This window comes from Pelodiscus sinensis, chromosome 11 (assembly GCF_052426305.1).
Source record: "Pelodiscus sinensis isolate ZL-2025 chromosome 11, ASM5242630v1, whole genome shotgun sequence".
NCBI classification, from domain to species: domain Eukaryota; kingdom Metazoa; phylum Chordata; order Testudines; family Trionychidae; genus Pelodiscus; species Pelodiscus sinensis.
In genome coordinates this window covers 23,389,759-23,404,039 of record NC_143062.1, presented here as the reverse complement: position 1 = coordinate 23,404,039, position 14,281 = coordinate 23,389,759, and the positions used below count along the sequence as shown (strand labels likewise).

The window sequence follows — 14,281 nt, the reverse complement described above, 5'->3', positions numbered from 1 at the left end:
TTGTACTCCTTATTACTTTACTTTCAGCAGAGACAAATTAAAGGATGCCTCCTTTAGCATTCACAGTTGCTTTGTGCACATTTTTACTGCAAACTGGCATTCACAAAAAAGAAATATTAGAAGTGGCTTATTTATATTTCAGCACCAAATTAGAAAGATTACATCATTCATTTACAGTTCTTATCCCAGGACATTTCTTAATTCCCAGCACCTCATTACAGGAGACATTTTTAGGATTTCATATATCCTCTTGTTTAGCTTTTACATTCTTGTATGGGATACAGTTGAAAAGTAGGAAATTTAAGGTTGTTCATTGATAAGAAAATAAACTAATAAAATCTTAGAAAGATATTACAGTATTTACAGTAACAGGGTTATTATTTGTCCTTTAGTTCTCCACCTTTTATCCTCTATTTTTTTAATATAAACGCAACTAATCTACCTATAATTCAAATAGACTGGATCCTTTGGTAAAATTAGAAGAAACTGCTGCATAAGTACACACAATCATATATTTCTCTCCATTTAACCAGTGTGGAAAGGGCAGAAAGCCCTTAATTGTAGAGAAAATATTCAGTACCATGCTAAAGGGAAGGATACTGACACACTCACTGTCTCTTTCCCTCATCTTTTTAAGTACTCGGTAAACAAACATGTATGCTGCAATAGGTCAGCACAAATGCTATATTCTGTTTACTGAACATACAGCTTTAAAAGGCCTGCAGCCATGTTATTGAATGATTCTGGCAGATTAATGGAAAGACGTAATATCCTCTTTTCCTTCCACGTATTAAGAATGTTCTTTTAACATCGCTGTTGTTAACAGGAAAATGAGGGTATGCTACTGCAAATGCTGTCAGCTCAAGATTCTTTTGCCCCCACATATGGCAATTTCCATTTATAATTATTTTCAAATGATTAGGAGGTGTCCACTCCTGTCAAATGAATTGAGGTGCACTGGAACTTAAATGTTGATAGGCAAAATAGATCTAAAAAGTATGCAATAAGAAGATATGAAAATATTATCTGACAACAGGTGGGAAAATTTCAGTTAAAACGCATCTCACCCACCTCTCTTAATATAATCATCTGAGAAACCCTGCTCAATATGTCTCTGCTATGTAATTTGTTTTATGTGTCCACAATATGTATGCTTTTTAGTGGGAACCATTTAACACATGTGACAAAGGTATAATCTAGAACTGCTTGTCTGAGTTTAAAATTTCAGATGTTGACTTTTGACTCTCATTGTTCTACTCTGTGCTGCTTGTCTTGTGTCTACAATGTTATCCTTGTTGACTGATATTTTTTAAAAAATCAAACTTTTATCCTTAAGTTCTATACTGCATTACTTAAGATAGTGACATTTCCTATTCCAAATTTGTATCATAGTAGTAAGTTGTAATTCTGTTACTAAATGTCTTTTTTTCAAGGTATACACTGTTATTGCAGCCTAGGATAAGAGAACTAAGATGTCTGCGATAATATATTTTATTGGATTAATCTCTGCTGATGAGAGTGACACACTTTGGAGCTTACACAGAGGTATTCTTCAGGTCACCAGTGTCCGATGAAATAGGCATACTGCTACTGCCCAAACCTGAGATGTGCCAAAGATGCCACTGACATGCATTTGCTGTTTTTTAATAACTTAAAAGGAATTTGCATGTTGTTTATGTTCTTTGTGAACTAATTGTCTTCTTTGCAAAGAACCCAGAGCTTGTTTGATTATTTAAACCACGGGTTCTTAAGCTTTATTGCACCATGCCCTCCTTCTGATAACAAAAATTACTGCATGATCCCAGGAGAGGGGATTGAAGCCTGACACACTCCCCCCAGGCTCTGCCGCTTGGGTGAAGGAGTGTCAAAGCCAAAACCCAAGCACCACTGGTCTCACTAGGGGGCCAAAGCCAAGGACCTCAGCCCTAATTAGTGGGATGCCCTCTCCCTGCTCCCTCAAAAGGGCACAGACTCAGTCAGGGGTAGGGTTGCCAGATAATTTCAACAAAAATACCGGACACACTTGACATTACATCACAATCTACATTACATCTTAATTAGAAAATACCGGACATTTATATTTTCTCTATTTTCTCAATTTGTTTCCTAAACAGAAATCTCAAATACTGGACTGTCCAGTTCAAAACCGAACACCTGGAAACCCTAGTCAGGAGGGCAAGGCTTGGGGGCAGACAACCCTCAGCGCTGCCTGTACCATGCCTTCCCCATCCAGCCCTCAGTGCTGCTGGGGATTCCAGTGGCAATTTAAAGAACCCAGGGCTCTGGCCCCTGCTGCAATTGTTGCAGCACCAGCAGTGGCTAAGAGCCCCACACCCTTTTAAATTACTGGGCCCTAGGGCAACTGCCCCCTTTGTGCTCTCCCCTTCTTCCCCCTTCAGTGGCCCTAGGGGCCTGTAACTTGAGTCCCACTGGTTCAAAGCCTTTGGAATTTGGCTTTGGCAATGGGTCACGAGAGAACAGTAAAAAAAAAAAAAAAAAAAAAAAAGCAGAGGCTTTTCAGGGTTAGTCCTTTGTGGGCTGCCATCTCTGTTTACCTGCACCTCTGCAAATATCAGGCGATTACAGCTCCTGTTGGTCATGGATCGCCATTCATAGCCAATGGGAGCAGTGGGAAGCAGCATGATCCAAGACACTGCTTCCCGCCACTCCCATTGGCCATGAATGGCGATCTGTGGTCAACAAGAGCTGCAGTCACTTGTTATGTAAGGAGGTGCAGATAAACATAGAGATGGGGGCCCACCATAGAGTAACTCTGGTGGACCAGACCCCACCCATGGGCTGGCATTTGCTCACCCTTGCTCTGAGTGGTGGGGCTCAGGGTTCAGCCCTCAGCTATAGCATGTCTAAGCCAGTCAACTTTGGGATCCTGACTCACAATTTGAGAACTACTGGTTTAAACTTATCTTTCTGCTAATCTATAAGAAGCTGGCTGCTATGGTGCTGATTTCTTAAGATTCTTTTCATTTTATCTTTATAAACATTTTTAAATCATAAGATACTAAGTAAAGGTCCTTATCACTTACTTGCTATTTGATAGGACATAGGACATTTCAGGCACTTGTAAACAGTAATATTCAGTAGCGGCAGATGTAATTATCACTCAGTCTCTAGTGATTTTGTACAAGTTTTAGTAGCTACCCTAATCATACATCTTTGGAAAGGTCCTTGATTTGGACCTTGATTTGGATGTTCTTAGGCTTTGGGTGCAGATAAATGTGTTTGCATGTGACAGTGTTTATCTTCAAGCTAAGTCAGTGTCTGCAATCTTGAAGATAATGAAACAATAATTCAAATATTCCATAATAGTCAGCTACACTTAATCAATAGTTCCAATGGTTCCAATTTTAACAGTTCCATTTAGAATAACAGGATATAACATCCTTTCTGTAGCTTTCACACACCTTACAAGTGGGTTTGGGTGAGTATCAGGCATGAAGTGCCATTTAATATCAGTGTGACACCTGTGCAGGTCATGCAGCCATTGCTTCAGGTGCAAAGGAGGCCCACAGATGAAAGATTGGAACCCATTTCCATTGCTTATCAAGAAATCTAATGCACTGAAAGAGCACTTGTAAATGAAGACCATGTATAGACCTTAGACTATTATCTTATTTAGAGGTTTCTTGTATCTCTTACCTTTGAAACAAAAGTCTGGGTTTAGGTTCACTTATTACAGTAATTAGCTCAAAAATGTTTTAAATATCAAGGATATGTTTGCAACTAGTATTTTGTTTGCAGGTATTTATTTTAGTAGGGCAAGGGGGCAAAACAGAAAATTAATTGTACTCTCATCTCTGACATTCACAGCATCTTCACCAGGAAACTGTCTAACATTGGAGTAGCTCTGGACCACTCCGTAGATTTTTCTTTGAGATAAATTTGCTATTAGCAGCTTCCAAATTTCCACTTTTATAAGTGCTCTGTTTTCCATAGTCTCAAGGAGCTGCTCTGGTGAAGCCTGCGGTGCATTTTTAACTATTGCTCTCTTTTGAAACCCACCCTTACTTAGTATTTTCTCATAAACCGTAGGCCATTTCACTCTTGCTTAACCTCACTGGTTCCCTCCGCATTACTCATTACTCATTGATTTTCAGTAGAGCTGATAAAACATTTTCCAGTGGAATGTTTTTGGAATGTTTTTGGTCTAAAAATACTAATTTGTTAAAAGTCAGAATTATTCTGTGGAAACATGTTAATTTCGTTTATGTTATAGGTTTATGTTATAGGTTTTGAAATGTTTTGAAATGTTTATGTTATAGGTTTTTATTTGTATTTTATTTTATTATACAATTTTATATGTATAAAATGAATTTAAAATATGATACAAATTAATACAAAATAAAAATATTAATATTTAATAAGTCCAAATTGCAACAAAATATTGTTATTGTCCCTAAACAAAATTTTGCACAAACATTTCTTCTGTTGAGAATTTCTGTATTTCATGTTTGTTCTGTTCAGTATGAAAGCTATTTAGAAATCATAGTATTTCTCACAAAATAGAAACTTTGTTTCTCGACCAGCTCTGGTAGTCAGTTGTTTTTGCTGTTCAACCTTCCATTGTTTGAAAAAGAAATGGGAGATCATCTCTTTGTAAAATGGAAAAGATGGGTTTGTTAGTGACTGAACATGTGGCAATGAATTTGATTACAGGGATTTTCTCTCTGTTACACTCCAAAAACCCAGTGAATGTATTGGGGCAATTTCTGAACTTTGCAATTCCATTTGTGTAGAAATCAGTTTGATTTCATGAAGCATTAATTGGCATCATATTTGGTTTAGTGACTTTAGTTGGGTTGAAGAAGTATTAAAAGAAAATACCACTGTGTTTTCTTTCTTTCCTAAATTAGGCCCCAATCCTCCATGTGGCTTCTGCTGGCAGACCCTTGCATCTACACAACCAATCACAGGCTTGCGAGCTTATAATGTGACTTATGATAACATCTTGAACATCTTTAATTGACATCTTCAGATTTTTTTAATGGAAGGAGAACTGTAGGTGCCATACCGTGGATCCCACTGAGATTGTATTTTCGATAAATTCTAAGTACTTAAATATGTAAGAATGACCCTCCTGGGTCAGACCAATAGTCCATGTAGCTCTGTATCTCATCTTCTGAAAATGACTGATGCTCAGTGCTTCAGAGGGAATGAACAGAAAAGGTAATCAACAGAATTGTCTCCTTTCCCTATTCAGACACAGAATAGAATGAAACTGATGGCAGACAATTATGACGATGACTATCATCACTACCACCACCACCACCACCACCACCACCATCGGTCTCCTGGGAGAACCCAGCACTCAAATCACCGACCCTCTCCAGATCAGGTCAGTTACCTCCTTTCTAACCTTTACGCTCACCCTTTTACCATTCTGAAATTTCAAGATAAAATAAATATTCCAAAGAAATAATAAACAATACGAGTGATACATCTTTGGAACTGAAACGAATAGCTTTGCTATTTATTTCCATCTCTCAGGGAATCTAAATGTTTTCCTTTCTGTTTCTGTTTGGCTTTTTGTTTCTTATAATATTTTTCTTCCCTCTCTTCCTTTTACTTTTGCTTTGAGCATTAAAGTAGAGTCATGATTCAACTGTTCAAACAGAAAGTTACTAATGAGCTTAGGCCATGTCTAGGCTGCAGAACTTTTCCAAGATACCAGAGGTATCCCAGAACAGTTTCCGAAAAAGGAGATATGTTCTTTTGGCATCCCTGTATTACTCTTGGTGAGAGGAATAATGGATATTCCAAAAGAGGAGGTTTTTTTCTGAAATTTGGCCCCGTGTAGACAGGCCAAATTTCAGAAAAGCCTCTTTTGGAAAAATGAAAAAAGATACATAAATTACATTTCACAATTTGCGTATCTTTTTCTAATATAACTCTACAGTCTAGATATAGCCTTTGTTACAGAAACTTCACTATTAGATACTTGCTTTTTGGAATAGCTGCTATACTAAGACTTGGTCAGCATTTCCATTATGAGTTCATGTTCTGTTGTTCCTAAGATGGCCATGAAAATACGTTTGAATTGAAACCATTCATTAGTAAAGATTGCATTAACTCAGTTTTGATTGTCTTTAGTAAACAAAATGTAAGTGTTTTGGGATGTACTTTAGAAACGATTTTTTTTCAAAAATTACTAGTGATTCTTGGGAGCCTCAATCTTTGAGTGCCCAGCCTGACACAACTTCAGGAGACCTTTGTTTCAAAGTAACTATTCTCTGACAAGTAATAGAGAGGTAGCCGTGTTAGTCTGATCTTGCTAAAACAAAAGGAAAAACTGTGTAGCACTTTAAAGACTAACAAGATGGTTTAATAGGTGATGAGCTTTCGTGGGCCAGACCCACTTCCTTAGATCATATTGTGGAAGAGAATTGGCAGAAGGAGAGACGTGCTTGTCAAAGAAGGAGAATGACTGAGAATGGGGAAAGTTGTAAACAGTGGGCACAGGAGAGTAGTAGCTCAATGCCACTGTCTGATGATTGGAGATAATTGGTGTGAAAGGTAAGAGAAGGGAAAGGCTAAAGAGCAGCTGCAGAGGCATAGCTGTGACACAGCAATAGAAATTCTGGTTTTTGTGGAAGGGAAGGCAGAAAGATGAAGGTGAGCGTAGCAGTAGTCTCTCTTTGGGTGGAATATGAATTCCAAAGTGTACAAGAGAAGGAGAATAGAAAGGTAATGGAGATACGAATGGGTGTAAGATTTAAGGGGCAACCACTGGAGTGGAGACATGTCAAGGATGGTTGCAATGTTTAGAAGCTGGTGTCTGGGCAGATTATGTTAGAGGGAAGGAGGGCAAATGATGGAGGGTGTAGAAATGAGATAAAGACTTGTCATTGTGTGTAAGCAGAGAATAGTGGGATGAGGATAGAGTTGGTGCGCGTGAAGCAATGAAGGGGGAGTGAAGAAGGAACATAAGCTAGAGAGGGTGGGAAGTAAGGGAAAGGCATGGAATGAGCAGGAATGGGGAACAGTGAGTCAGAAATGAGATGTGATGAGAATGGTAGGACACAAATGAGAAATGATTATGCAGTCAAGGAGCAGAAGAGCAGGAGGTGACAATAAAATGGAGGATCTATATATCAACAAACCAGCACATTAGAAATCTGCTGGTGTGGCAGTTAAACCTTGGCAGATGGTCAATTACGCATCAAATAAATAAATAAATCCACAAGCTAATCATAGTCAAAAGACTGCACCAGAACAACATGCTGGCTTGCATGTGAGAGAACTAATCATAGTCTGTGTTTCATTTTTCAATTATGAATCATTTTTTTCCTCTGTCTGTGATCTGTTATTGTTTCCCATTCCATACAGTACTCTTTGTTATTGCAGTTTGATTGCCATGTGGTTTTATTATGCAAACCTTTATTTCCTATTCACAACCGTTTATTGCATACAAAATTCTGGATATGTGGTTTTTGGTGACCATGATCCAACATACTGGTTGTGGTGTGAAACCACAGAAAAAGTGGAAAAAATAAATGTGTAAATGGTCCAAGGGTACTTTTAATTTTATGAGAAGAAAAAGATGGTGCATATTGTAACACATATGCCACTTAACAGGGACTACTGGTTATCCTTTTAAGGATGTCTATCAGTTTTGAACAGTAAGCAGAAATTCCAAAATATAAATAGAAAAAAAAAGATATATTTGAAGTACACACAATATTAAATTCAGAAAATATCTAATTTGTATTGAGTTGATATTGATGATTTTGAGTGTTGCTAGTTTTGTATGTGTATTTATATATGTAGAAATAACTTTTATATTGTACATGGCATATATGAAAAAGTGTGTGTGTGTTTGTGTGTGTGTTTGCATGAACGAGTAAGACATTTTCTACCACTCAGCATATATTTGGGAGAATATGGCACCCACGGGCACTGCATTGGGGACCTCTGCCCTAGGAAAACTACATAGGCAATAGGGATATTTGCATGGCTTTTGTATCTCTGATTTTTATTTTTATATAAATGGCTTTCTCGTATTTATTGCTATTGAGTAAGTTCAAAAAAGTAATATAAATACACCTCAGTATTTATAATATTTATTTCTTTCATACAGAACTAGCTGTTAACAACAAATCTGCAACTTAGTATTTAAATTCTTTGATTCTTTTCCTTCAGTTTGTACCTGACAGTTGGCAACTTAAATTCCACCTGGAAACTTATTGGCAGTCAGTGCAGATCCTGGAGCACTGCTGTAATGTGCTCCCTATGTTAAATTCTCCTTAATAAACATTTGGAGGTAGCCTCATTTTCCAAGTGGCTGTAATGTGGGTAGCCCCATGCAGAGTGCATGTTGTAATCTAATCTGGATCACTGCGACAAAAAAACCATGATGAATTAATTTGAACTTCCAGTTATGTAAACTCCTGACTCCTTAGTCTTGTATACACTTCCAGGAAGCTTTTTCTCCCACTGTTCCCCACATGTTTCATTCACTCCAAAGCCTCAGAGGTCTCTTTACCCTTTTCCTGATCCCATTCAACAGTGCTGTCCCCAGGAATAGGAATCCTATTTCACGTTTTTTTCCTACCTCACAATCTGTTTGGAGGAGATACCAGCTGGTTGCTTTCTCTTGGACTTTTGGGGCAATCTGCCACAATCAGATGTTATCAAGGAGCAGCATACTCCTACTTTGTGCCATAACCTCTTCTGCAACACTACTGGCCTTTTGTGGTCTCCAGTCTATAAGGAATTAGGCTATGTGGTTGTAAACCTCACAGTTATCACAAAATCTCATGTGATACATAGTCACTGACACCAATGCTATTATGTCTGCTTCCATAGGTGATGAAATTGAGAGACCCTGCTCCTCCCAATGCCTTGTAGTTTAGAGAAAAGTGCTTCAGATTAGCAGACTGAGTTCTAGTCCCAGATCTTCCATTGGAAGCTGACAATATTTCTGTGTAATTCAAAATTTTTCTTAACTAAGGCATCACATCCCTGCCTTACAGGGTGATAAGTGTTGTTAAGTCATTTTACTGATAAGTTAAATTGAGGGGTGTGGCAGCATATGCACACGCCATCACAGGAGTGTGACCATTATGGGTTGAGGCACCATCAGCCGCAGTGTCGTCAGCAATCTTTCTAGTCTGTAAATATCCCCTTGTCTCTGGATAACACTGAGTCTGTAAGCAGTCCTGTGAGCAGGCCAGAATGGCCCAATGGCCAAAGTCAGTACGATTGGTGGCTAGTGCCCTAGTAGGGGGACCCAGGCCCACTCTGCTCCACCGGGTCCCGATCCAGAGCCCTGTGAGCGATAGATCAATCTACCAATACCTTGGCTGGGAATCCGGCCAAAACACGCTGAGTGTACCTGGGTGGGAGAGGCCACTCCTGCACCCTCCCTGGGTTGCTTCCTACCAGTGCTACTAAGGTGTTGTCCCACGTAGCAGCTGGTCTCCCAGTTCCCCAGCAGTGGTTTCTCTCTGGGGCTCCACTGAGGCTGAGTAGCGGCAGTCTCTTGGAACTTCAGTTCCTACTGTCTGGATCACTGACTGTTGCGGCTCTGGAGCTCTAGCTGGCGGTCCTTCCTCTTCACTGGCCAGCCCAGACTGAGCTGCTCACTTGCCTTTTATGCTGTCTCAGCACTAGGAGCATGCCCAGTCTGGCATGAAGCGGTTGAAGGGGCAGGACTTCTGCCCACAGGGTTTTCACCCCTCCTGTTCTAGTACAGGGTATGCACACCTAGTCACAAGGGGTCATATCCAGCTCACTTCACACTAAGTGGGAATAGAAGGCAAGTTCCCATAGTTACAAACCAAATTTCCATCCTCTCTGCCACATTACAGTTCAGAAGGAATTTGATATGCTCTGTTTACAGACAGTCTGCTCCCAGAACCTAAAAAAATCTGACCTTTTTAGTGTTGCTAATACCAAACATTCAAAAATTATTTCTCTGGCTCACCCCAAATCACGAGATTTTAAAAAATAATATTTTGAGTGCTTCTTTGCCTTCTGCTTTTAGAACCTATGGGGTACCCTTTGGTCATTTTTCATGCTTTTTCCCTGCAGCCACAAGGATTAAAACTGTACCTTATTTAAAAGGAAATCTGAGATTCTCACATAATCACATTATTCTATGAACTGGGGCATTAAAAGAAAACAAATCACCAGGGGTGTGTCTAGACTACATTGCTCCGTCAATGGAGTCATGTAAAGTAGTTTACCCGATATAGTCAATGAAGCAGGGATTTAAGTAATCCCCGCTTCATCAAAATAAAAATGGCCACCGCGCTTTGCCGACCATCAGCTGATCCGGCACAGCATGGCAGTCTAGACGTGGATCGGTCGACAAGGGAAGCCTTTGTCGACTGCTCCTGTAAACCTCATTTCACGAGGCATAAGGGAGCGGTCGACAAAGGCTTCCCTTGTCGACCGATCCACGTCTAGACTGCCGCACTGTGCCGGATCATCTGATTGTCGGCAAAGCGCGCTGGCCATTTTTATTTTAATGAAGTGGGGATTATTTAAATCCCGCTTCATTGACTATGTTGGGTAAACTAGTTGACATGGCTCCATTGACGGAGCCATGTAGTCTAGACACACCCCAGATGTGATGAGAGGTGGCAACGCTGCTTCAGAAACAAGACTGTTTTGTAATGGTGAAACAGTAGCATTTACTAGGGGTAAAGGCTGAATTTTTCAGGACATCCTAATAAGGTGCATATCCTTTCACCTCTTGGTCACCAAGACCAGCTCAATAGAGATTAGAAGCGTTCCCATCTAATCGCTATTTAGTAGCCTTTATATAATATGAGTTGCGGGAGGGAGTGGGGGGTTCACTTCCAGGTCCCAAATCACAAACTCATCACCATGCCTTGCATTACTTGGAGGACTCAACAGTGAGGTCAAGAACTGCACAGCCCAAGGAGTCTGATCTACCCATGTTATACCTAGAAAAGTTTACCTCCCCTAGATGAGAGTTGAAGCATACTGGTAGGGCAGTTTGAGTGCATGATACTTGCCTGCACATGTCCTGTGGAGAGATACAGGACCTGATTCCTCAGGGCTGTCAATCTGATGCCTTTTAGCAGTGCTAAATTTTCACATTGTTTTACGAGAAATCCTATAATTATATTTGAATTAGCACACTAAATAATTAGCAAAAAAAAGTTGCATAGAATCATAGAATCATAGAATAATAGGACTGGAAGGGACCTCGAGAGGTCATCGAGTACAGCCCCCCGCCCTCAAGGCAGGACCAAGCTCCACCTACACCATCCCTGACAGATGTCTATCTAACCTGTTCTTAAATATCTCCAGAGAGGGAGATTCCATCACCTCCCTTGGCAATTTATTCCAATATTTGACCACTCTGTGGTATTTCACAACCCTAACCCATGTGATGCACAAACTTGGCAACGAGGTGACTGATGGGGAATCAGGAAAGTACCACTCATTGTCAGCTAGCAGGGGTTCCACATATCCTTCCCCACAGTCTCCCTATTCATTTGAACAGTGATTATACTACTTGGCAAAAGCACCATGTCCACTAAAATATAAGAGGTTGGTCATTAGCTGGAGCCTCTGAATTCTTCAGGAGGAGCTCAAGAAAATGGTGTGAAGAGTTCTGAATGGTCCTCATGAGTTTTTGCAATGTCTGCCGCTAGATCTGGAAATCACCACATTCGCCTTGTAAAAGTTTGGAGGGCTGGCTAGGAATGTGGTATTATGTGTAATTTTTTTCAGCACTAGAGGCAGGCTAAGTACATGATCCTTTATGTTTTGTGATAATGTTGAGGACTAACCCCCTGTTCTTCCATGAGTTTGTAATATTGAACCCGTTTTTACATTTCCCTACCTACATCTGGAAGCAGGGTAGGAGTTGTGTTAGGTAATGGAAATGATTGTTTTAGGTAATTAATGTATTACATGAATGTGGTAATTTGAAAAATATAAAATATAGGCCATTAATCAAAAACCCAAATTAAAGTAGGTCTGGTTTTGGTCTGTGACTGGAAAAGAAAAAAACACTATGAAGAGTTGCCACAGTCTAAACCAGCACTTGCTTCTGAAACTCGTCAGTATGTAAAACTAAATTGTTTATATAACACAAAAATACAATAGAAATTGGGTTGATAAGGACAGTACCAACTCACCTTCTAATGTATAAAGAAAGAGCTATTGTAGTATAGCAGCATAGCACACAGTCTTGGGAACCATTGTCAATGGGCTCCAGTCATTGATTCATTGTTTTACTTAGGGAAGACATTAAACTAAAATACATCTAAACCATTGATACAACTTTAACATGGATTCTGAATAACAATAATAATAATTAATAATAAAGTAATACTTATCACTCAGGGCAGGTGTTAATTAATGCTTGTAAAGCATTTCGAGATGCAAAGTTGAAAGTTGTTAGACTAGAGTGAAGTTGAAAGTGAGGTTTAAAGTAATTTCAGGTTTTACAATATTTCCCCGTCATGAGCACATCCACTTTAGAGAGCTTATGGTGTGAATAACTTCCAGTTCATCTGGTTATTGTAGCTGGGGAAAATAGAACATTCTTCAGATGAAATGTCTATCTTATCTATTTTACAAATATTTTATTTTAAAAATATTAAGATATTTCACACTAATTAAAATAAATACTGTAAAACAGCTTTTATCATGGTTAGTATAAAAAAGTAATCCTTTTCTATCATGTAGTACACAGTTGTCATGATTATTTCCAGGAATGAAGGAAAACTGGAATGTCACATAATTCTGTAGGGCAGCTGTTAGCTAATGCTGGCCTTTTAATGGTAGCTAGTGTATTTCTCATTCTCTTTATACAGTCAAAAGTTAAGACTTAAGCCTTGACTGAGTAGCTAAGTAAAAGCAAGGAGACTAATCATGTGCTTAAAATTAAACATATGCTTAAGTGCCTTCCTGACTCCAGGCCTTAATGATGATTTCATACTACGTATCAGAGAATGTACAGAGGAATATTCCTGCTTCTAATATTTATATAGCCATTAATACCTACTTGGGTCTAAAAATGGGACTGATCCAATTTTTCATCCAACTTCCTTTGGACTTTGGGGAACTTTGGATTAGTCGATTACTGAAACTTCACTTCTGGTCTTTTATACTTGTAATAGTCCAGATGAAAACCCCATGTTCAGAACTTTTGGGAAGTTCTGATCTGAACCTCATTTTTGTAGCTCAGGCTCCTCCCTCATTTATTCTAATTTATAATGCTGCATTTATATTCATACAACAGTGTTAATGGCTAATAAACTCTTTGATCAAGAAAAACTCTATGTAAATACGAACTGTTTATTATAATGCTGTTATCCCTAGCCTTATATTTATAATGAGTATAGCTATATGTGTTTTCATATGCCTTTTAATTATATTAAAGTTGCATTTTTACTGGCAGATAATTTGGAGTGCAGAGGTTAGGGTTTACGGTCTCTATTACTTCCAGAAGATGAATTCTGTATACTAAAAAGTTATACCTATCCTTTGCTTAGAGAAATAAATTTATTTTATATTTTGAGGTTTAATGAATGATATAAAAGTATACATATGTCTTGTGTATATTTATATCTCTCTATATTTATATGTCAGCTTTGCAGAGTCTTTTCCACATATGGAAGAATTTCTTAAGACCATGTTTAGCTGTAGAAACCTCTCCCTGTCACTTCCCCGGAATGTGTGTTTTAGGATGTATGGTACTTACAGAGAGGTTTACATTTATCTTGCATTGCTTAGTATAAACATTAACTGCCACCATCACACTCTAGAGTAGGTTCATAAAGCAGCTGAAAAAGGCAAAAAAAATTCCATTCTATAATTTACAGTAACTTGATAACAAAATTGCATAATCAATACTTTTAATGTTGGTTACTTATGTGAGATAGCATGTCATAGGCTTTCATTACAAAGGAGATTATACATTTTTGCATTGCAAATCTGATTTCATGGTCCACTTCTTGTAGAAAGCTTTGGATTCCTGATTCATCTAGTGATAAAGCTTTAAAATATGTAAGTATATGATTAAACATCTTATTCATATTATAGAATCATAGAACCAAAGGGACTTCTAGAAGACATCAAGTCCAGTCACCTGCACTCATGACAAAACCAAACACCATCTAGACGATCACTGAGAGGTGTTTGTCTAACTTGCTCTTAATAATCTCCAATGATGGGGATTCCACAACTTCCCTAGGCAATTTATTCCAGTGCTTAATCACCCTTAAAGTAAGTTTTTCCTGAAGACCAACTTAATCCTTCCTTGCAGCAGTTTAAA

At 38.7% G+C, this 14,281-nt stretch overlaps 1 protein-coding gene across 8 annotated transcripts in view; it reads left to right on the top strand.

Annotated features, from left to right (window-relative positions):
* The window catches only part of ERC2 (ELKS/RAB6-interacting/CAST family member 2), a 1,139,467-nt gene that overhangs the window by 881,029 nt on the left and 244,157 nt on the right, over positions 1-14,281 (top strand). For all 8 annotated transcript variants that reach the window (XR_016350432.1, XM_075938891.2, XM_075938890.2 and 5 more), the window contains one exon: positions 5,219-5,353. Coding sequence is in view for 7 of the 8 variants with exons in the window: in XM_075938891.2 (XP_075795006.2) it covers positions 5,219-5,353 (135 nt within the window). In the remaining variant the exon portion in view is untranslated. The remainder of the gene's footprint in view (positions 1-5,218; positions 5,354-14,281) is intronic.